The sequence below is a fragment of the Babylonia areolata genome, chromosome 26, assembly GCF_041734735.1.
Source record: "Babylonia areolata isolate BAREFJ2019XMU chromosome 26, ASM4173473v1, whole genome shotgun sequence".
Lineage (NCBI taxonomy): Eukaryota > Metazoa > Mollusca > Gastropoda > Neogastropoda > Buccinidae > Babylonia > Babylonia areolata.
Window position 1 is genome coordinate 41737541 of NC_134901.1, and position 24526 is coordinate 41762066.

At 43.2% G+C, this 24526-nt stretch overlaps 1 protein-coding gene across 1 annotated transcript; it reads left to right on the forward strand.

The window, feature by feature from the left end:
- The first annotated feature begins 3315 nt into the window (after positions 1-3315).
- Positions 3316-24435, forward strand: LOC143300192 (gigaxonin-like). Its single transcript, XM_076613751.1, has 5 exons — positions 3316-3506; positions 8264-8581; positions 10057-10410; positions 16849-17012; positions 19712-24435. The coding sequence occupies exons 1-5, from the start codon at positions 3325-3327 to the stop codon at positions 20641-20643; spliced, it is 1950 nt and encodes a 649-aa protein (XP_076469866.1). The 5' UTR covers positions 3316-3324; the 3' UTR covers positions 20644-24435.
- Positions 24436-24526: the final 91 nt, after the last annotated feature.

The following is a 24526-nucleotide window of genomic DNA, read 5'->3' on the forward strand; positions in this document are numbered from 1 at the left end:
GGACCAGCTCTTTCTCTGCTGCCCCCGTCTGCGCCCTCCCTCTACAGTCCCTTGCAGGATGGTTTTGGAGAGGGTGCTATGTCGTATGAGGTGACCAAACCATGCCATCTTCCGTCGTTTGACAGTCGCCAGCAGTGGTTCTTGGGGCCCAACAAGGTTGCTGACCAGCAAGCACACAGCTTGCAAAAACTATCGCATGCCTGCAAAGTTGGCATGACCAGACAGGACAGGTGGAGGTGCAAAAGGTTTTGTTGTGTTCCGCAAGTGACCCATGGACTTCAGTTTGATGTGTCAGTGTGTTTATTCTTGAAATATTCCAGACTGCCATGAATTTATTTTTCTTCTTTTAAGAAGTCCTCTCTCTGTTTTTTTCTTATCGTGTATCGTGTCTCTTGTACTGTGAAAATGGCACCTGTGTGTGAAAAATAGTTATGTTTGTTCTGTTCACTGTAGAGAGGGGTTTAGCATGCAGATGAACTAGAAAGTGATGTATTAGTATTTTGAATCTGTTGTCTCTGTTATTTTGACCCTAGTGTACCAGTGTTTTGGGAAATGAAAGCCCCTCCACACTGATTGTAATGGAGGCTTAAAAGTGGGTGTAGCTTGTACTTGGTCAAGGGGGGACAGGTTTTGTTCCAGTGTATATTTATTTTTTACTTCAACTTATGCTGTGCTTGCATTTAGAAATAGGCATTGATAAAAGTACTTTTTAAAAATGTTCTTGATACTGAATGTTGAAGATCTGACTGTGTTAAATGGAGAAAAACCATGATATCATCCACCATTTTGCGTGGCCTACTTGTATTCATGTGCACGCACTCACGCATGAGTGTGTGCGCACGCTATCTTGATATCAGTCGCAATACAGGAGCATCACCAAGAATGGACAGGGGATGGAGCAGATGCTTGAGTTTTTCTCAACCACTGGCACCAGTGACCGCAGGCCTGAAGACGCGAAACCTGGGTCTTACTGATAGGTGGAAAAGAATTGCCCCTGTGGGGATGCTGAGGACTCTCGCAGCATGAATAGTATTCCCACTTTCTGGAAAGTCTGTGCCAGAAATGTCCTCTTTTTTTTTTTTTTTTTTTTTTTAATATTCTCTCTCTTTTAGTTTCTGGCCTTTCCTTTCTGTCAAATCCTCCTTTATTTCTTGGCTTGCTGGGCGATCCATTTACATGTATTTTTCTCTTTTTTTTTTTTTTTTTTTTGCTTGAAAGCCTTGAATATTTTGTGTTTTTTGTCTGCACAACTTGCATCCATGCTGTGCAGAAGTTGAAGCAGTACATATGAAAAAAGCTGACAAGAGTGTCACATGTTTGGATGCAGGGACAAATTAGTGAAGTACGGCAGTTGGTGTCAAAATGTTGAGGATTTCCACTTCCATTGATGTGGAACTAAGGAAGGTTCCTCGAATGATACAAAGAATAAATTATTATTAAAAAAAAAAGATGTATGATTTGTGCTGTCATTATGTCAGTGAATCAATGGGAAAAAAGCTAGATACTGTATTCAGAACAAATGACAACACAGAGGAGTTTCAATCTTCTTTTTTTTTTTTCGGGGGGGGGGGGGGGGGTTTTTTTTTTTTTTTTTTTTTCAGTTTAACCATTTGTGATTGCATGAATTACTTCATTTTCTTTTCTGATGGAAAGTAGAAGTGTATGTGTGTGTGTGTGCGTGTGTATTTGCACATGTGTTTGCACAAAAAGGAAGGTGAGAGCTTGCTATAAAAACCCACAGGTTGAAACAAACAGAAAACTGCACACACACACACACACACACACACACACACACACACCACACACACAAATGTGCAGACACACAAAGGTAAACATACAGTGCATGGACACACTTACATCAAATGAGTGAGCACACAAAGGCATGGTACTTTGTGAGAGCATGTGTGCATGCAGACAATGACTTGAACACAAATATGCACACACATACGTTTGTGCACATGGATGATTACACATGCACATAATGTACTCTTTCAAACATGCTCTCTCTCTCTCTCTCTCTCTCTCTCTCTCTCTCTACACACACACACACACACACATATTCACAAATGCACATATTCATAAATGCATGTGCTCACACACAAAAATGTGTAAACACATAAGCACATCTACGAACACACATGGACACACCAACATACACACATATTCACAAAAGCACATATACATAAAAATGCACATGCACACACATGTATGTGTAAACACACAAGCACATGTATAGACACACATTGATGCACACATTGACACACCAACATACATAATCACTCACGCACACACACGCACACACACACACACACACGCACACACACTCTAATAGGTGCAAAAACATTCATGTAAACATGTGCTTGCAAACATATTAATGTTCACATGTACGCTTACCCATGCAAATACACAGATGTTCACGTATGCATGTTAACACATGTCAACACATGTGCATACACATAATCATACTTGTACGCCCACACATATGTGCATTACGTGCATTTGAACAGACGTGTGCAAACTATAGTGATTATTCACTGGTACATACAAACATTCGCATGAACACACACTCATATGAGAACAAATATGTGCACATGCATTCACAAATAAGTGTTCACATGTAATAAATACGAATTCACAGTAGTTTGCACAGGACAGGAATCGGACTCCCTGCCGGAGTCTGCACTAGTGGGTTACAGTGAAGTATGTGTAGTTAAATACAATTCACACATATAACTGACATGCAAACATCCTTTTGCACACATATGTATACTGTATAGCATTACAATTATCATGCTGTGAACTTGCATATGAAGTACGCGGATACATAACGGTTCAAAACAGGCACATGCGCACATCAGTAAACACACAGGCTTTCGCGCACCACACTACACACACACAAAAACATATGCATGGAAATACATGCACAGTCACACACATACCTATATACACGTACGTACATACAAATGCGCTTGCACACATACCAACGATCTCACACGTGCACGCGTACCCACACGCACAAACACACACACACACACATTTTTAACTGGGCTTTGGTAAGTGTGTGACTCCTGCGTTCGATGGGCTATTGCAATGCACATAAGTACTTCCTTGCAGATGGACGCTTTCTTGTTTCGGGCGATTTCAAATGGTGACTGGACCACAGACTTATGTAACTCTGTGCGTAGGGACTAATTCTAGTATCTATGGTATGCGTGACTGGACAGATGGGTTAACAAAACTCAGAGCGACCTTGACAAGACAAGGTGGTGTCACATGCTCGCTTGACCTCAGATAAACCCAAAACTGTGACGTCAGACGTTCAACATGGCGGCGCCCGAGTCTGAGACGGGGACTCGGTATACTTGCCAGCATCATGCAAAAAAACTACTGAGTAATTTAAATGACACCCGTAAAAACCCAGACTTATGTGACGCATATGTATCGGTTGATGGTCATAAGATTAGTGTGCAGAAGAGCGTTTTGGCTGCAGCTAGCCATTATTTGAGGTAAGTCCCCTGTGCTTTCACTGTTCATTCTAATTTCCGAGACCGAATGGAATTTCCATTCTGGTTAATCTCTTCAGTGCCGTGCATTATTCTGACATTTTGGCCAGCAGTATTTGGTCGCGGAGGGTAATAATGAATGTTAAAAATGACAGCATGCAAAGAACTGTTAAGTTGATGTCGCATTTTAGCATCCTAAATTCCTGGAGGTAAATTACCATCTGCAAGAGTGACAGAAAAATAAAAATGATGATTGTGGTTGCCAAAGAGTAAGAGGAAGAAGAAGAAAAAGTATACGTATGTACATAACATACTTTTCTGAACCGAAAATGAGTCTAGACTATCAGTTTCAGATAGTTTGAAGTTAAGACACTGGTTAGCAATGAATGAACAAATTTCACATACTTCCTAATGTATTTTATGGATTGTTAGTTAAAGCAGTTGAAATATACTTAAAAATAAATAGAAAATAAAAGCAAAATGTGTTACCATACCATATGTACACACAAACATGAATTATTGTCCAGTCTTCAGGTATTCTGCACCCATTCAGTCCAGCATGCACTCAGTTTCTTGGCAAGTGCAATAGAAATGTCAGCAGACTATTTATGTGAGTCTAGTTTCTCCAAGAGAAATAGAAATCACACACACACACACATACTCTCTCTCTCTCGCTCTCACTCACACACACACACACCCTTCAACTGCTGCGCATGCCTGAGCCATGCCCATTTATTTCATGGCTCACTTTCAGACATTGAGCACACTGTACAGTGGAGTGAGCACTCTTGATGATTTCACCAGGAAGTGCTAGCAGGTCTTGTTGTTCGATTATTGCACCGTACACTTTGCTGAAACTATGCTGGAAAGTTAGGGTGTCAAACTGTTAGACTTACCACCGCTTCGGTAGGTAGGAATAGGATTTCCCATTAATCCCCCTTTTTTTCCCCTTAGAATACCACATCTGTTTTTGCATGTTTTTAGGGCCTGGCTCACCCTTATAATGGCTGGGATCGGTCAGCCCTTGAGTGGGCAAAAAGTAGTATCGTCTGCCGCAAAAATCCAAATAGAGTAGTATTCCCATAATTATACAGTTTTTTTTTTTTATCAAAGTTTTTTACTTTCTGTCAAAGCATGTTTGCCTCCATGGATCCCCCCATGCAGTAGAGTAATCAGCATGTTAATTGTGGCTGTTATAAGGATGATGAAGTAGTTCACAACTCGCTTGAAATTGTTCACCCCTAGATCACTCCTTTCATCACTCCACCACTGCCTTGAAGTTGAATACATTTTTGAGTCCTCCTCTTCTTCTTCTTCTGCATTCGTGGGCTGCAACTCCCACGTTCACTCGTATGCACACGAGTGGGCTTTTACATGTATGACCGTTTTTACCCCGCCATGTAGGCAGCCATACTCCGTTTTCAGGGGATTTTTTAGTCCAACTTTGGGTCAGCCACAGCTATACTGGCCCTCTTGCTCCACTTTCTGTCCTTTGTTGGCTACATCTGATTCTACAATCACCTCCACCCTCCTATTCCTCCACTCTGCAAATCATCAGTCTCACTTTATCTTATTAAGTAAACCATCTGACAAGATTTTGCCACACGTAGCAGTGAATTAATTGTCAGTGCCTTCTAATGCATCTGCAACAACTTGGGTGGCAAAGTTTTAAATGTTCTTTTGCAACATGCTGCTGTTTCAACTCACTTCGGTTAACTCACTCGGGACGACAAGTTTTCTCCCTTGCTTTTCCCCACAGACGGCCCATTTGTAAGGGTTTGGAAAAAAATTACAAAAAATACAAAATACTGTGCAAGAAAATGAAACTTTCAGAACTGGTTTATTACGTGTTGAGCTATTACATATATATAAAAAAAAAAAAATCAAATTTCTCATCTCATTTTTACAGTTTTGCCATATGTAGAAAATACTGCCAATTTTTCACCCCGAATCACCATACCCATGCTCGCTTTCTGCATTAAATTCGCTTTCTTCTTCGTCATCATCCACCTCTTCAATGTCCGACCCTTCAGTTTGTAGCATTTCAAGTACTTCGGCAACCCTAAAACGTTGCCGTCACTGCCTTGTTCGCTTCACAACATTCTGAGAAGAGCCCGCTTTGCTAACAGGCTGGCACGCGAGCAGATGACCGGTCAGTGACTTTGTCAGCGTGTGTGCGAGACGGGCCACACATCCCAGGCTGACCAATCATACCATTCGATTGTGGAGTGACCCAGAATAGCGCACTCTGCTTGGCTAATCACAAAATCACGTGTACAGTGCATGATGGAATTTTACTTTAGGAGAATGCTATTCCATTCCTTCGTCCGAAACCGAATACGTTTTGTGTAGGAATGCGTGAGCATTCCTTCGTCCGGAAAGAGTTAAACTGTGGTTTGTCATATGCCTTTTTGAAAGAATTGTTTGAATTTTAGAGAGGGGTACTTCAAATAACATCCTGAAATAACTGTACAGATAATGATTGGGTGAGCAAAGGTCCACATGAATAATTGAATAGACATATATCTAGCTTTCCTGTCGGGGCCTATTGGGGCACAGCAACTTTGAACTATAAATGTGAAAAATTCATGAGGTGATGCAGACACATGTCCAAGGCAAATAGAAAAACATTTTAGTGTGTGTATACATCATTCACACTCAAGGTTAAATTTATATGAACTAATGAAGTTTGAGTTCAGGGGATTTAGGGGATAAGAGCCTGTTCAAATAGCTGTGTCAGAGAGTTCATGTATACGTCCTTGGCAAACAGTGAAGCATTTTACTGTATGTATACATCATTCACATTCAAGATTAAATTTGAAGGTTGAGTTTTGGGGATCAGAGCCTGTTCAAACTGTTGTGTCAGAGTTTCGTGACTTATCCATATGACGAATGAGGCACACTTAATGCCAGTACCAGCCCGAAAGCATTTTTGATCATTTTGCTTATTACTCTACTTGAGTGCTGCCCCAAAGTTTCCTGAGTTACTTATGGATTCCAAGTCACCTGGGTCACTGTTGTATCTAATGCGAGCAAAATGCATTATCCACGGTCAGCCCCAAGTAATCTCACCCTTATTCATTGTTGTGTCGTCATCAAGTTCTTGATGTTTGTTTTATGAGAACAGGCACACACATACACTTACACACAGACACATTCACACACATGCACCCCCATAAGGCAGGTCTGCACACATATGGTGACAGTCTACCTCTACCCCCACACTTAACCCAGTAGGCGCCATGACAAGGAATCAAACTCAGGACCATGAGACTGAAATTGCAAAGCTCTTGTCACTCAGCGCTGTGGCCAGATTGGTTAGGTTTTGAACGTACGATCCAGCGTTCTCCTGTGATCAGGAGTTTGAGCCCCAATTTTGGCCTGGTGTTGTGTCCTTCGGAAAGGAACTTTACTCTTCCTCACCCCACCTATGTGTGAATGGGTACCCCACTTCAGCTTGGGAATGATAAAGTGGTTGAAGAAGAGGATTGGGCCCCGCCTTCCTGTGCCAAGCCCTGGACACAGTGAATGATTACCCTGATGGCTATAGAAGGTTATGCGACTATTGATATTTTGAACCTTTTAAACACTTGGCTGTTGCCTTTTCGATTATGTTATTATATGATTAAATTGGGGGAAACAGAGATGAGATTTGAAGGGCAGTTCACTGAAATCTTTAAACAATCTTAACATCCTTTTTTCCTTCTCTCACTTTTCAATTATTAAGGGATGTAATCAACCCTCAAACTTTCGATCAGGGAGCATGGACCATCAGCATGGGTTGTTTCCCTTCAACTGTTTTCTGTGGGTGAATGGCATTAGATACATATGAAAACGTGACTCATAGTGTTTGTTTTGACATTTTTGTTTTTGTCTGTCTTCATCTCTTGCATTAGTTTTTTTTCCTCTTTTTATTTTTAAAAATATTATTATTATTATGCAAGCTAAGCGTCAGACAATTTTTTAATATTTATTTTTTTTGTCATGCTTGATGACCTTGTGAAAGAGTAAATTTTGAAACATAAATGAAAATCTTTGGCTTAGAATTACTTGTGGAGTACATCATCACCAGTTTTTGCAGGTTTGAAAAATATGAATGGAATTAAGAAGTCCTTGCAGTTTTACTTGCTACCTTGGTTCCTGAATTTGTTTTTCATATGTTTTCATTTGGTTTGAAATTAGCTGCTTTCCTGATTGATTTTGAGAGCAGGTGGGAAAAAAGAAGAACTTTAAAATAATGCTGATTTAATGCCAGTCTGAAAGTTTTGATTAAAATCAATTTCATCTGTTACCTTATTAAAGCCATCAGAGGCAAATTTTAAATCAGTTCCTTGCGTGGGTTCGCATTGGCCTAGTCTCATTAGAGGCACAGCTTATGTTTCTGCTTCTTTGTAGTCCTTTTTTGGACTATAATGGTGTATGTTTGTGTGTGCATGTTTGTGTAGGGGGTGGGTGGGTGTATGTGTGTGTGTGTGTGTGTGTGTGTGTTGTAATTTGTATGTGTATAGTCTAATAATTAATATGTGTGTGTATGTTTGTGCATAGTCTGTGTGTGTATGTGTGTGTGTGTGCGTGTGTGTGTTGCCGGTGCTGATGTGGCTGAATAATATTTATTGCATTGCCAAGTAATATTAAGTTATAACCCATAGTGGTTGCTCCTGTCTGTGTCTGTGTAATGATTCATGGCAATTGATTGCCAAGAAAATATTAACCCAGAGTGTGCACGTGTTGCAACACGCCAACAACACGCACCAAAACAGGGCGCTGTTCAGCTACGACGGGAAGCTGGCCCTGCATGAGGGCAAGACGTGCATCAACCTGAACATGTCGGTGGACACCTTCCACAGCATCGCGGACTACATCTACACCAGCGACGTGGTGCTGACGGAGGACAACATCCAAGACGTGCTCCAGGCTGCTGACCTCCTCCTGCTGACGGACCTCAAGGACATCTGCTGCAAGTTCCTGGAGGAGTGCATCGCTCCACACAACTGCATCGGCATTCGCGACTTCACCGCCCAGATCTCCTGCCCCTGGCTGCACCTGCGCGTCACCCAGTACCTGGACGAGCACCTCAGGTGTGTGTGGGTGGGTGTGAGGGAGGATGGGAGGGTGGTTTCAGGGGGGAGGGGGTTGTTTGGTGGAGAGTGTGTGTGTGTGTGTGTGTGTGTTTATGGTTGGGTTGGTGGGGTGGTGGGGACTCATCCAGTCTTGGCTCACAAAATTGCTCATGTAATTTGTGTAATTCTACAAATCAGGATGAAATACATTTCGTTTTGGAGTGTCCTTCTTCTTCTTCTGCGTTCGTGGGCTGCAACTCCCATGTTCACTCGTATATACGTGAGTGGGCTTTTACGTGTATGACCGTTTTTACCCCTGCCACGTAGGCAGCCATACTCCGCTTTCGGGGGTGTGCATGCTGGGTATTTTCTTGTTTCCATAACCCACCGAACGCTGACATGGATTACAGGATCTTTAACGTGCGTATTTGATTTTCTGCTTGCGTATACACATGAAGGGGGTTCAGGCACTAGCAGGTCTGCACATGTGTTGACCTGGGAGATCGTAAAAATCTCCACCCTTTACCCACCAGGCACTGTCACCGTGATTCAAACTCGGGACCACCAGATTGAAAGTCCAACGCTTTAGCCATTCGGCTACTGCGCCCGCCGTTTTGGAGTTTTCCAGCTCTTTACGACTCGAAAAATGAATTGATTCCTCAGTCATACTGGAACTTCCACTCAAGAGTCAAGTTAAGATCCCTCTTCTCATCTGCTAATAATCAAATTGGTAAACATTTATCAATATTTCTGTACATTTATCAATATTTCTGTATAAATATCTCAGACGGGTTAGAGATGTTACTCTTCCTATGCATTGTTGATATATTCATACCTGAAGTAGATAGTGTTTGCTTTTCTACAGACAAAAGGGTTGACTGACTACTGTACTTTGTTTACCTACCCCCCTTCAGTAGGGGCTATGGCTTATCTGAATAAATCATCTGGTCTGGTTTGGTCTGGTCTGGTCTGGTCATCCAGTCTTCAACACCTATCAAACTGGTCAGATGTCCTGTTCATTTCAGTATTTAGTTGTATATTTTTGTTGTTTTTTTTTTGTTTTTTTTTTTGCCCAAACTGTCAACCATTTTCATTTACATTGTAGACCACGTTTGTGTGTGTGTGTGTCGTGTGTGTGTGTGTGTGTGTGTGTGCCAGTTTGTCATTATAAGTTAACTGATTTTTTCATTCTTTGGAGATCTGGTTATTATGGTACTTGGGACTTTTCTACCTTGAACTTAAAATAAATGCACTAAGTACCGGGCTATCATGTCACTGTGTGTGTGTGTGTGTGTGTGTGTGTGTGTGTGTGCATGCACCCCCACGGAGGTATCACGTCAGTAGGCTGTAAATGCATGAAGTACCATGCAGCCATGATGTTGTTGCTGTGTGTGCCCCCAGGGAGTTACCATGCAATGTGGCTTGTTATAAATGCACTGAGTACGGGGCCTTCAAGACCCTGCGTGTGTGTGACTGTGTGTCCCCCGCCACAGGGAGGCCACGTTCTGCGAGGAGTTCCTGCGCCTGTCCAAGGAGGAGGTGTGCCAGCTGCTGACCCGCAACACCCTGGAGGTGACCTACGAGGACGACGTGGTGGAGGCGGTGGTGCGCTGGGCCCGCATGGATGTGCCCGCCCGCCTCCCCCTGCTGCCGGAGGTGCTGACCCGCTGCGTGCGCCCCGGTCTCATCCAGGAGTCCCTCTTTGCCCGGCTGCCCGTGGAGCCGGACCTGGTCCAGGAGGTGGAGGCGGTCCTAAGGGCCAAGAGGGACTGCGGCGGGGAGGTGGAGCTTCCTCGGGGCACCACCCCCGTCATCGTCATCTGCGGAGGGGAGGGCCCTGTGCACAAGTGAGTGTCCTTGGACCATTGGGGGATGGGGGAGGGAGTGCGGGGGAGGGGGGGATAGGGAAGAAAGGGGATGGAGGCAGAGGAATGGGGGTTGTGTTTGTGTAGAGGGGGAAGGCCCCATGCACAACATCTTATCATCTGTACTAAAGCTCCAGACATTTGAGCATCAAACATTTTAAAAGATTTCCGCTTGACATTAAGAGAGGCATTTGTTATTTCAAACATTTCTTATTCTTGTCATTAGAGGTAATTCTGGTAACTATTTTGCTCTAAAGGTGTGTGTGTTCAAAGCTACCATTGCGTTGTGTTCTTCCTCTCTCCCTCTGTCTTCCCCTCTCTCTCTCATTCAACAAGTTGGAAAACCATTCCAGACGAAACAATTTAATATTCGGTGGCCTGTTGAATGGTGGAAAGGAATCGTGGGATCAGTGTGAAGAAAAGGTGCGCTCAGTCATGAGGGACAAAATGAAAATCACCACAGACATCGGGATCGAAAGAGCACACCCCCTTGGAAAATCATCTGTCATCGTCAAGTTCCTATCTTTCAAGGACCGAGAGCTTGTGATGCCCAGGGCGGGGTGTTTGAAAGGAAATGATCCTCCACTTTTTGTGAGAGAAGACGTGTCAGAGAAAGTCCGGAACAAACAGAAAGGTCTGCTGGCACTGAGAAAAGAAATGAGGGACAACAACAAGAGGGCAGTAATCAGACACGACAAGCTCTGTACTGATGATGGCGTGTTCACATTTGATCTCAAGAAAAACGAAATCGTGAAACTTGGCAGCGACACGCCTCACTTTCAAAGCGGAAGATTTCCATCCGTTCCCCAGGGGAGATAGCAAAGACGCAGCCAAAGCAGCATCGTCAGGGAAGAAAGATGGGCCTTGCATCTCCGACACAAGGAGCGGCCACTCGATGTCTACAGAGGACAACACAGCAGCAGACCAACTCACGACCCAGGACCAGGCGGACAACAGGATGTACTCCACCGTGGTGAGGCAGGACAGCTGTAGCGGACAGAGAGGACCGCACCGACAGCCTGTCGTCACGACCAGGGACCGACCGCAGTGACGCCCGGCCCCCACGAGGTAGAGGAGGATTCCGAGTCCAGCGCAACAGGCAGAAGTCATCGGTCTCTCACTCCAGGGGGAGTCAGGGCAGTGGGGGTGGTTCCAGACAGTCAGCCTCACAGCAATAGGGAAGTGGCCGGTGCTCACAGACAGACCGTGAAGGCAGGAGGCTAAAGGTGGGAACATGGAACGTGGAGGGGTTGCTTCAGCGTCTTGACTCTTTTGACTTTGTTGACTTCCTTAAAACTTTTGACATTTTCTGTCTCACTGAAACTTTTGTAGATTTTAATTTTCAATCAGATAAATTTTTCTGACTACATTTGTGTGACTTCTTTTGCAAAAAAATTAACTCAAAGGGGAAGAAAATCAGGCGGTGTAGTAGTGGGATATAAAAATGTATTGAGGGAGCAGATCAAAGTGGTTGAATTAGAGTATGATAATCTGATTTGTCTACAGTTAGACAGGACTGTCTTAGGCACACTCAAAGATATATTTTTCATTGGAACCTACGTTCCACCTTGTGATTCAAGTGTGTATAATTTGTTACAACATGGGTACAGAATTGAACCTCTGGAACACTGTATCAATACTCTGTATGAAACATTTGAAGATTTCTACGTATTCATTTGTGGTGATCTGAACGCACGAACAGCCAGTCTGAATGGTTTGACTGAAGTAGGTTTTGACCCACTATATCAAGAAGATGAAGTGTATGTGACACGAAGCTCACAAGACTTAACAGTGAATCTGTTTGGATCACAACTGATTGACTTTTGTAACATGTTCCATTGCTCTGTTATAAACGGAATGTGTGAAAAAGGTTTTGATGATGAGCGAAAACCTGACAAGATGGCGTGGAGAGCCTTGGCCAAAGGAATGATTCAGCGCTTATAGCTGTTAGAGGCGTTTGATTGGCTAAGAGCGGGCCAGACTAAGAGGGGCGTCTTTTCACTGTTAGCCGCGCGAAATTTGGCCAAACAGAGCAAACCATAGGCCTAGTTTGCATCAGTTTGACATGGTAAGTATATGTAAACACCAAACATGGAGTATAATACAAACTCCTCCTTTTGATGATGGGTGTACATATATCTGCAGTACGGGAAGTAGTGTCATCGACTACTTTGTTACGTCAAATGAGTTGCTTGATTTGGTTTTATCCTTTGAGATAATCGATAGGGTTGATTCTACCCATTTACCAATTTCAGTTATGCTGGGCAATGATAATACTAACGCAAGTATGGATAGTAGGGAAGATAGGCAAGGTATCTGGAGAGAAAAGCTGTGCTGGACAAGGGAGAAGGAAGTGGAGTTCTTAGCTAACTTTTCTTCTCCACTGTCAGAAGCGGATCTTGGCCAAGCTTTCGAAGAGATTGAGAGAGATACTGAATCAGCTTTGACCAAATTTGTTGACTGCCTTCTTAATGCTGCCAGTTGTATGAGAAAGCAAGTTAAGATTGATTCTGGTCATGTAAAAAAAGAAGCCCCTTGGTTTGATAAAGAGTGCAAAGAAGCGAAGCAAAAAACACGTAAACTTTAAAGCACATTCCGGAAATCAAAGGAATCATACGGTAGAAATGAAAGCCAAAGTAATTCACAGAGACAATGGGATATAGGCATAGGAAATTCTGATCGATGTGATGAAGACATAACTATAGAAGATAAACGATTGGCCTTTGTAAAGGCAAGAAAGGAATACCGACAACTAATACGGGCAAAGAAAAGTTCGTATAAGAAAGAAAAAGCGCAAAGACTGAACAACTCTATTCATGATGCTAAGTCATTTTGGTCAGAGGTGAGATCGAATACGTGTAGAGGTAAACAGAAAACAAGTGAAAAGATAACTTTAGATCAGTGGTATGAGCATTTTAAATCTGTGTTCAGGACAGAAGAGGGGGTAAATAATGGAGCAGAGTATGATAGTGTAGTGGATCATGATATAGCTGAAGAATTAAACATTCCAATTTCAGAGGAAGAAGTACATCAGGCCATAGCTGGGTTGAAAAACGGAAAAGCATGTGGTTATGATGGGGTAACTGCCGAAATGCTTAAAACTGTAGCAACAAAATCAGTCCCTTTCTTGTGTCGTCTTTTCAATCAGATTTTCAGCAATGGTGAGTTCCCAGAACAGTGGAGTTACTCGATAATCATACCCATTTTTAAGAAAGGCAATCCAGATTTACCTGATAATAACAGAGGAATTTCCTTGTTAAGTGTGGTCAGTAAGATTTATACGAGTATACTTAAAAGAAGACTTACTAAATGGATGGATTTTTTAGCCTTGTAGTAGTAATTGACGCGGCGATAGCCTTGAGATGGCCTTAGTGGTCGGCGAGGCTCTAAGCACCATAATTTCATTTCATTTCAAATGGATGGATGACAATGGAAAAGTTGTTGAAGAGTAGGCAGGCTCCAGAAAATCATATTCAACGATTGATCATATCTATACCTTATCATCTATTGTAGAGAAATGTTTGAGTAGAAAAGGCGAAAAATTGTATGTAGCTTTCATAGATCTGAGAAAGGCTTTCGATTCAGTCCATCATGCTTCCTTGTTTGCAACTTTATTGAGAGCAGGATTATCTGGCCCATTTTTTAATGCTTTAAGAGCTATGTATTCTTCAGTTTCATCATGTATTCGTGTCAATGAGGAAATGACTGATCTATTTGGTTGTCCTTTAGGTGTTAAGCAGGGGTGCATTTTGAGTCCTACACTTTTCTCCTTATTCATAAATGAAATAGCCATAGCTCTAGAAGAGGTAGGAAAACATGGAATTCAACTTCAGCCAGGTCTGATCGAACTGTTCCTTTTATTGTTCGCAGATGATTTAGCTCTTTTATCAAGGACACCCTGGGGTCTGCAGAACCAGTTAAACCATCTTAGTGCATTGTGTAAAGAAAGGTTTTTGAAAATAAACGCAGAAAAATCTAAAGTTATGGTATTCAGAAAGGGGGGTTACCTAGGGAAAAATGAGAAATGGTTCTTGGATGGTGCTGATCTAGAAGTGGTTAACAGTTACACTTACCTAGGATATACGTTCACGACAATGTTGAGTAATGTACAGGGAGTGCGATCCCTCGTAACGAAAGGAAAGAAAGCTGTATATGACTGTGCCCGTGTCCTCCGAAATCTCAATGAGATGACGAGGCAGTGCTTCTTCAAAATTTTTGATGCCCAGGTTCAGCCGATTCTGTTATATGGGTCAGAAATGTGGGGTCTAGAGGCAATAGACTCAATTGAAAAGGTGCACACCCAGGCATGCAAAAGATTCTTAAATGTTTCAGCAAAGACACCAAATAAATGTGTATATGGAGAGCTGGGTAGATATCCGTTACACGTAAATTCATGCATGAGAGCAGTAAAGTACTGGTTAAAATTATTACATATGAATATTAGCAGACTGCCCAAACAAGCTTATCTAATGCAAGTTAATATGGAGGAAAACGGAAAATTATGTTGGGCATCGAAACTCAGAGACATACTCCAGAAATGTGGTTTTGGTTTTGTTTGGCTGAACAAAGGTGTTGGAAATGAACGATCTTTCCTCTCGTTATTAAGAGATCGACTCGTTGCAAACTTTATTGACGACTGGACAACAGCAATTAACACCAGCGAGAGATTTTCGCTGTATTCAACTTTCAAGTCAAATTTTTTCTCTGAACCTTACATAGATAATATTAGAATAAAACGTTTTAGAGATATGATCGCAAAACTCAGAATGGGTGTTCTTCCTCTCACCGCAAACGCTTTTCGATTTGTTCAAGACAATACATTAAGGATTTTATGTAGTTTTTGCAAAGATCAAATAGAAAATGAAGTACATTTTATTTGTATTTGTCCATGCTACAAAGAAATACGGTATCAGTATTTTGGATCAAACACAATTAATGAAGAGCAATTCAGTGATTTAATGCAATGCCCTGATGTAATGTCAATGCATAATCTAGCCCATTTTGTATTTTACGCTGAGAAAAAGCGTGACATATTGATGGAGCTAAGCAATTGATTATTTGCTGTTCTGTTCTAGACGAATATCCATACACATGCAGTGCAGGTGTGAGCCGCAGGCCGCAACTCAATTCAAATGAAGGATGCATCGCACGCGCGTGCGCGCTGTGTGTGTGTGTGTGTGTGTGTGTGTGTGTGTGTGTGTGACTTATCCACATGTCAGCGAAGTAAATTGTAGGATTGTGTAATCAGAGTCCAAGCAAAATTGTAATGTACTAGAATACTGTCTGTTATTGTTGACAATGTTAGGAGCCTGATGACTTATGAACATTAAACCATCTGGAATCTGGAATCTCTCTCATTCTCTTATCCTTTTTGTCGAAAAGTGGTGAGAGAAAAGCGGGTATTTTCTGACTGGTTCTGTTCATTTCCACCATTTCTGGTGAGGAGCTTTCCTTTCCTGTTTGAAGGATTTCAATAACAAACTGAAAGGCTTTGTTTACGGTTCCCCAACACAGACCACTTTTGTGGTTAGGGCAGTTTCTAGCTTGAAAGCATTGGACTTAAATTCACAGCTATTCGCCGTATAGCAATTAATCCAGGAAATCTAGCCAAAGATCTCTGAAACCTTTTGTTTTCTTTGGGAAGATCGATAAACTGTTTGACGCATAGCCAGATCTGCTCAGCTAGAATAGAAGTAGACAATTTCCTGACTAGCACTTGCACAGAAGACATTTTGTCCATGTTAATCAAATGTTAAAAACTGCTTCAGTGTTGCATGCAGGATGCTGGGGGCTTTGATCCTATTGAAGGTTCTGGTAATTTCGGAAGGATCAACTTTCACCAAAATTTGTCACACACAATATCTGACCTAACAAGGAAACATATTGGACAATGACCTCGCTGATAAAAAAAAAATGAATTGGATATTTGTCCTGTTCAGCAATAGAATGATCAGACATTCTCATCCTTCTATCAGTCTGTCTGATGGTCGATACTAATGTGCACCCCAGGCTCTGATTCGCTGTTTTCCATTCAAACTTGGGAGAAAGGGTGAGCCAGGGAATCAAACCCAGACACGTCACAGACACTTTATTGACAGATGTGTCTTAACTCACTCCATATGAACGGCGAAAGAGACGACGTCAACAGCGTTTCACCCCAATTACCACCATCAAAATATTGCAAGTGGAAGGCTCTTATACTGAAGAGGTGTTTGTTGACAAAGAATACCACAATTCTGATGACGGAAGCTAAAGGTTGGGTCATTGAGACACCCACTGGACATCCGAGGGGTCTGTGTAGAGGAGAAGAGAGGACTGGCCGTACTGAGTGAGTTAACCATTCTGCCACCTTTCTTTCTCTCTGCTCGGTGCAGAACGGGAGCCTAAAACTGCAAAAGGTATTGTTTGCTGACTGTGCAGGGCCAGTGAAGAATTGGAGGTGATAGGCCAGACCCGATTTGTTCCTGTCCGAAAGCCGCCACCCCAGTACTACTCGCAGTCTGCAGAGGAAGAAGCTCCCTGCCACTGGATGAACATGGCGCCCATGCTGACCCCTCGCAGTGGACACGGGCTGGTGGAAGTGGGTAAGGATGATGTCTGTGGTGTTGCGGTGCTGTGTTGTGTTAGGAGGCAAGGACGGGCGCAGTAGCCGAGTGGTTAAAGCGTTGGACTGTCAATCTGAGGGTCCCGGGTTCGAATCACGGTGACGGCGCCTGGTGGTTAAAGGGTGGAGATTTTTACGATCTTCCAGGTCAACATATGTGCAGACCTGCCAGTGCCTGAACTCCCTTTGTGTGTATACGCAAGCATAAGATCAAATATGCACGTTAAAGATCCTGTAATCCATGTCAGCGTTCGGTGGATTATGGAAACAAGAACATACCCAGCATGCACACCCCCGAAAGCGGAGTATGGCTGCCTACATGGCGGGGTAAAAACGGTCATACACGTAAAAAGCCCACTCGCGTATATATGAGTGAACGTGGGAGTTGAAGCCCACGAACGCAGAAGAAGTTAGGAGGCAAGATTGCACCGACTCCGAGGGTTGTGGCCTTGGGGGCTAGTTGGCCTTTAGGGACCATTCCAGTGCCGACTGTCCTGTCTTGGCCAAGAGAGTGGGGATATAACTTGGGCAAGACACACTCCACTGCAGTCAAACTCTAGCCCAGATAATTGGGACAGCAGTTGCCGCTTGTGCTGTTTTGATGGTCATAGATGGACATGACTATCATACATGTATATATGTCGCGTTGAAATGAATTGTATTTGAATTGGACTGTATCAGATTACTTTTTCTTGCAACATGTCTTTTTCTGTGTGTTTTTTGTTGTTGTTTATTTGTTAATTTGGGGTTTTTTTTTGTTTTTTTTGTTTCATGTCGTTCCATGTAGGGTGATACTCAGCAGTATTTGTCTGTGTCTGTTTCTCTCTGTGTATGGATGGTGTGTGTGTCAGGGTCACTTTCGTTGGTAACATGGGCAACATTTCAGAATGAACTTCTTGCCATGGTCAGACTGTTTTAGGGGTCAAATGGGCAACATTGCAAGTTGACTCATCTTGCCATTGTCAGTGATTGTTATAGGAAAATAAGTCAGGGTATTGTCAGTGATTGTCATAGGAAAATAAGTTAGGGTTTGTTGTGGCAGAAGTGTGTAGTATGGAAAGTGTCCTACTGATTGTAGGTCTTCAGATGTAAACGTTTGCCGTATTTGTTCATGACTTTACGAATCCCACTCCACGTCCTCATCCTCTCTCCCAGTCTGTCTTCTTGGGTCTCCTTCACAGTTATTAGCTTAGCATGCCAGGGCTTTCTCATCAGTTAAAAATCATGGGGTCCCAGGGACTCTTTTAATCATAATTCTTGAGGGCTCTGTAGATGGTCGTTGTAGTGCTGCACTACAATTAAATCTGCATTGATTGACATATACAAAGGCAGGCATACCTTCCAGGCAGAATCATCCATGTTCCTGGGCCGAGAAGTGGTGAGGGGAAAGAACTCTTCTTGTAGCAGGTGATCCCAGCATCGGGCCAAAGCTCCCCCACATGATTTTCACTCTTTTTATGTGTCATTGTAAGGAATTTTTATAATATCCCCAAGGAACATGCAGCACACCCTGTCCATTTTCATGCTTTACCAGAGGTCTTGGCAAGTGAAACAGTGGGTTGGTTGGTTTTGGCAGACGATCTGTGGATCTGAAGAACAAAACATTGTACAAACTTGTCATAGAGCAGCTTGTGCTCTGTATTAGTTGGTCATGATGGATGAGTTGTGTTGTGTATTAGAATTACAGCAGCAGAAAATTGGGAAGTTATTCAGCTATTTTTGTGATCTTTTTTTTTTCTTCTTTCTTTTCTCTCCTGGGCTTGGGGTTCTGTATATCATGTTGGGAATTTCAACTGGTGGATTCAGACTTTGTTGACAGTGGGTGTTGGGTGTTTACGTGTGACACTTGTTTTTTGCCCAACGGACCGTTGAGGAAGTTAGTTACGCAAACATAACGTTGCATTTCATCCTGAACTTATATGCCAACAAAAATATGCTATCAAATGGATTCCATTCCCATATCAGATGGGAGACATGAAGCACACAAGTCGGTGAGAGGTTGAGCTCATCCAATACAGCATTTTATCCCCCTTGACTAGTAGTGGTGGTCTGGATGCTAGTCATTCAGATGAGTTGATACACTGTAGAACAGACGCACTGTGTGTAGCATGAACTTAACGCACATAAAATCGACCATGGCAAGAAAAGGGTGGTCCCAGGCAGACTTGTGTGGAAAAATCCACTTTGATAGGAAAACAAATACACTTGCAGGCAGGAAGAAAAGAAAGGGGGAAAAAAAAAGGGTGGAGCTGCGCTGTAGTGACAAGCTCTCCCTTGAGAGAGCAGCCCAAAATTTTTGCCCAGAAATCTGTTGTGACAAAAAGGGTAGTGCAATACAGCGCAGTACAGTGCAGTGCAATGTGATGCGATGCGATGCAATGTAATGCAATGCAGTGTTGCTGTCCATTTGGCAAAGACAGGAATCCAGTGAGGAAACTGGTCAGTGTGAGGAAAGTGATGGATGCTTGTTCAGTCTGTCTTCAACATGGTGTTTGATGGTAGTCCTTTGTTTCTGTTTTCCACTCTCTGTTTTCCACTCTCACTTTCTCTTCCTGTGTGTGTATGTCTCCCTCTCTCATTTGTGAGTTTGTGTGTGTTTCTTTCTGTCTCCCTCTCTCTGTCTGTCTGTCTGCCTCTCTCTAAGTCTGACAGACGAGGTGTGTGGTGGTGTTCCTTCAGGTGGTTACCTGTACGCAGTGGGAGGCAGAGACCAGCACTGTCGCCTCCTGAACTCTGGGGAGAAGTACGACCCCATGACCAACACATGGACACCCATAGCGCCCATGGATCACGCCCGTGTCGGCTTTGGCCTGGTGGCAGTCGACGACAACATCTACGCCATGGGCGGCAGCAACGACATGACCGACCCTCTGGTCACCATGGAAGTGTACAACGTGTTCACAGACAAGTGGCGCCCCCTGCCGGACATGATCCTGAAGAGGGTGTGGTCAGCCTTTGCGGCCACCAACAAGAAGATCTACGTCATGTCTGGAGGCATTGTGGGCAAGTTCTATGAGGCGGTGGAGTGCTTCGACACGCGCACCGAGACCTGGACCTCGGTGTCCCCGATGCGGGAGCGCAGGTGCGACGCCCGTGCGGTTGCCGTGGACAACGACATCTATGTGTTTGGGGGGTTCCGGCGCCTGGAGTGCCCCAGCGCCTTGCACTCGGGCCACAGCCTCAAGTTCTGCGGCGTGGAGATGTACGCCTCCAAGAACGACTACTGGATGCCCCTGCCCAGCCGCTACGGGGCCCCGGGGCTGTGCAACATGAGCCGGAACTGCAACCTGTACGGGGCCCTGTACGACGGCTCCGACGTCCTGGTGGTGGGCACGCTGGAGGTGAGCGACGGCCGCTTCAACTGTGTGCGGGCCTTCAACCGCTCCACCAGCTCCTGGCAGACGGTGGTGCCCAACATGCCCGACGGCCAGGAGCGCTACGCCTGCTGCCTGCTGAGGATCCCCCGCGCGGCCATGCAGAGGCTGGAGCAGCTGCCGGGGAACAGGCCTGGTGGCGTGGGAGTGTCTGGAGGTCTTCAGCAGCAGCCTGGGGGGACAGGGGAGGGGGTGGGGGTGGCAATGGGAATGCCGCCGGGAGTTGGGGGGCAGTGAAGTGAAAAGAGACGTGTGTGTGTGTGTGTTGTGAATGACCCGAAACATGGTCGAATTTGTGGAAGGAGACAGATATGTGTATTATGAACATCTCTAAAGACAGTTTGATTTATGGAAGGAGACGTGTGAGCGCATGTGTGTGTGTGTGTGTGTGTGTGTGTTGTGAATGACTCGAAAGATGGTTGAATTTTGTGGAAGAAGACACATATGTGTAGTGGACATCCTTAAAGAGTTTAATTTGTGGAAGGAGACGTGTGTGTGTGTGTGTGTGTGTGTGTGTATTGAACATCCCTAAAGACTGTTGACATCAAAATGCCAAAATCAAATGTTAGGATTTTGCAACGTCGTTCTACACAAGTGAACAGGATGTCTTGGATGGAGTGGAGAAAGCAGCAACAGAAAGGTAAACCACATTCGCATGATCACGGGTAACAATGAAAGATTGTTTGATTGTCTTCACTGGTTGTGGTTTGGTACAGCTTAAAAGTTCAGTTCTGTAGTTCTCCGGGTTTCTTGTGTGGGGTCTTTTGTATGTATGTTTATTAATTTTTTTTAGGTCCTTTACTGTTTAGAAATGAATGAGGTTGGTTTTTGTCTCTCCTTGTGATATTGATATACTTCAGTTACCTTGAAAACTTCAACAAAACACAACACAGTTCTGTATCACAAATGCACCCGCTACATGCATGCATGCATTGCACATAAATGGATACATGGTGCATGTTTGAACACATAATTGGACACACAAACATGCAATCACATACATTGTAAACAGTCAGTTGCCAAAGCATGTACATGAATACACACACAAGCACACACGCATGTACTCTCTCTCTCTCTCGCTCACACACACACAAGAAAGAAAAAAAGTACATGCTCACATGGTTTACTGTTCACATGTATACACACTGGTATGCATGCACACACACATGCATGAACACATTGTTGACAGTGACTCTAGTAATGGTACTTAAAAGTAAGCTGTGTAGAACAACTGCCATCCAGTTTATTATCCACCCCCTCTTCACTCCGAATCTCTCGGTGCTGTCTGTCTGGTCTGGACAGGGACGACAGTGGGCAGGTACATGTGTGTGTCCTGTATCTGAAAAGGCTGTGTTCATCTCATGGATAAGTGTCACTGTCGCTGTCAATGGTCCCATAACCTGGCTTAATCGTGGGGGGCGCTGCATTGCTGAACACATGCATGTACTCGCATGGCAAAGATCAGACAGCGTCTTTTGTGTGGTTGCTGGGGGGTGTTTTGTGGATCAGAGTCAAGGCATTGGAGCGGAGCCCTGGTGTGACTGACAGGCAGGGTGTGGAAACGAAAGCAAGGCGTATGCATGGGGTCCACTTTATTCAGAACATGGAACAGTTGTATAGTCTGGAACAGTGGTGACGGCGTGCTGATGAGCCTCAGGGTTTTGCCCAGTTGTGAAAACAGTCAAATTCAGGAAGTTTTATTGGTCCTGGAAGCTGTGTTTTATAAATCTTTTTATTTCAAGGTTGGTGCAGGTGCTGAGCAGAATGCAGTATTGAGTATGAAAGAAATGTGGAGTGTGTGTCTACTTCAGTTTTCTCACCAACACAGTATCTGCAGTATCTGCAGTGCATAAAAATATTGAAAAGTTCCTTGTGGTAAAATTGTATGTATAACCTCTGTATGTCTTTGTTATTTCGCAAAATTGAACACATTCTTTTCTTTTTTTTTTCTTTTTTTTTGTACAGCGAATCATATTTGTTGGAATCTGTAGAAAAACACACCAGTTCTTGTTTCTTTTGAATCACACAGAATGAATGCACATGATATGGAGCATTTTCGTTGTAACTTTTTGTTTTTGCAAGCTTATTTGCTTGTGTCATGATAATTAAAAAATAATCTCAAAATTGCGGTTTGTGTTTCTTGAAGAAATGCTGCTATCAAAGATGGAAAATTCTCGCAATAGTTCAGTTGCCTGTAGTTTTTTTTTTATTCCGTGGCAACACACGCTTGGTAGAAGCGCTGTAAGTATTGCAAGAGGTTGATGTTGATGTAGGAAAGACGAACGATTATTGCTTTCTGATCACATGGTCCAGTTAAAGATAAGTAGCTGTTAGAATTCCCAGAGAGTTCTTAATAGGTGGCTGTTTGTGAGTGTGAGTTACTGTAGAGACGGTTTTGTTTTATTTTAGCATGTGTCACGATCTCTATGCTTTTTGTATTTCTTTGTTGGCAGGCGACAAGAACTGTTTTCATTTTTTTGAAGATGAATATTCGGTATGCTAATTCACGAGGAAAAAGAATGATTCTAGCTGTCTCGTCAAGAGAAGAGATTGTTGGCTACAGTGTAAGTGATTCAGATCTGTTCCAGTGATGGTTACCGCTTCCTCAGTACACGTGTTTCTGATTGCATTACTCTGAAACTGGCAGTGTGGCCTCCTGGTGACCCAAAATTGATGGTTCCCTGTGGATTGCCAGCACTGGGGCTACGACAGACAAACTGGGTGTGGTTGTGTATGGGGGGACTGGGAAGGAGGGGTATGGGAGTAATGCTACTGAAACAGTGCAGATGATGGGGCAGCAAAAAAAACAACAGAAAAAACTGGCTCATGTACAATACATTCTACTTAAGTTGTTTTTTTGCTATGAAGAGCACAGGAACAGGAGTCATGATGACTGCCGAAAAAAGAGGGCGCTAGTCAAGGGGGCAAAGGGGAGGTTACCTACTTCCGGGAGGTTATCGGCCGTAGTTACTTTCGTTTTCTCCGCATAGGCGGAAAGTAGTTTGCACAGGACAGGAATGTCAGACCCCTGCCGGAGTCTGCACTAGTGGGTCACTGTAAGTATGTTATTTGAATGTAAATTTAGATAGAAAATTTCCTTTTTTGCTACTTTTTATGTAATGCATTACCATTATACCATTATGCTGGAATGGATGGTGAACAAAAATCATTAACTCCAAACAGAAACTGAGGGGCTGTATGACAGTCAGCCCAAATTAAAAAAAACAACAACTGGATTTCTTGTTAACAACTTCAAAACTAAGGTCAGTGCCATCAAGAAGTAAAGGGGTAAAGAAAACCTGAAGCAAAAAAATCGTGCTTTAGTTGTTGGGATGAAGAAGAAACATTGTTGGAATCACAGAAGGAAACCGGCCTTGGGATCAAAATGCTGAAAAGAGCCAGTGAGGTGTGTGACCTTTCTCAGCTTAACATCAGAAAGACAAGAGAGGCAAGGCCTTCAAGACTCACTTGTGATAAATTAAGTCCCCTAGCATTAATTACAGAGTAATTTCCCTTTTTTACTATCTGCACCAAAACGTTTGCAAAATAAATAAAACTTCCATGCTTAGCAAAAGAAGTTCCTGTTTGAACAAAAAAATGATAATAATGACTCCTCTTGTTGTTGTGTCAGAATAAGAGGTCAAAGTGCCAAGTTTAGAGAATACAAAAAATATAAATATAACAGTAAATACAGTTTGCATATAATTAGGCTTCTTTTTTTTTTTTTTTTTTTTTTTTTGCCCATCCCAGAGGTGCAATATTGTTTTAAACAAGATGACTGGAAAGAACTGATTTTTTCCTATTTTTATGCCAAATTTGGTGTCAACTGACAAAGTATTTGCAGAGAAAATGTCAATGTTAAAGTTTACCACGGACACACAGACACACGGACACACACACACACACACACACACACACACAGACAACCGAACACCGGGTTAAAACGTAGACTTTGTTTACACAAGTGAGTCAAAAAAGGAGGATGCCTTTGGTGAAGACATCCAACAGAGGATTGATGAGTTCACAGGTGACCAGGTTTATCAAGATCACTACCAGAATCAAGAGGAGCAAAGAAAACCAAGGAACGCCTGATCAGCCAAAAAACAAAGTGATGGAGAGG

Excerpts from the sequence above, each read along its gene's own strand:
- LOC143300192 (XM_076613751.1), top strand. The coding sequence starts at position 3,325 with ATGGCGGCGCCCGAGTCTGAGACGGGGACTCGGTATACTTGCCAGCAT. Across the intron at positions 10,411-16,848 it reads GGGGAGGGCCCTGTGCACAA|GGCCAGTGAAGAATTGGAGG; the intron begins GTGAGTGTCCTT and ends CTGACTGTGCAG. Across the intron at positions 17,013-19,711 it reads ACACGGGCTGGTGGAAGTGG|GTGGTTACCTGTACGCAGTG; the intron begins GTAAGGATGATG and ends GTGTTCCTTCAG.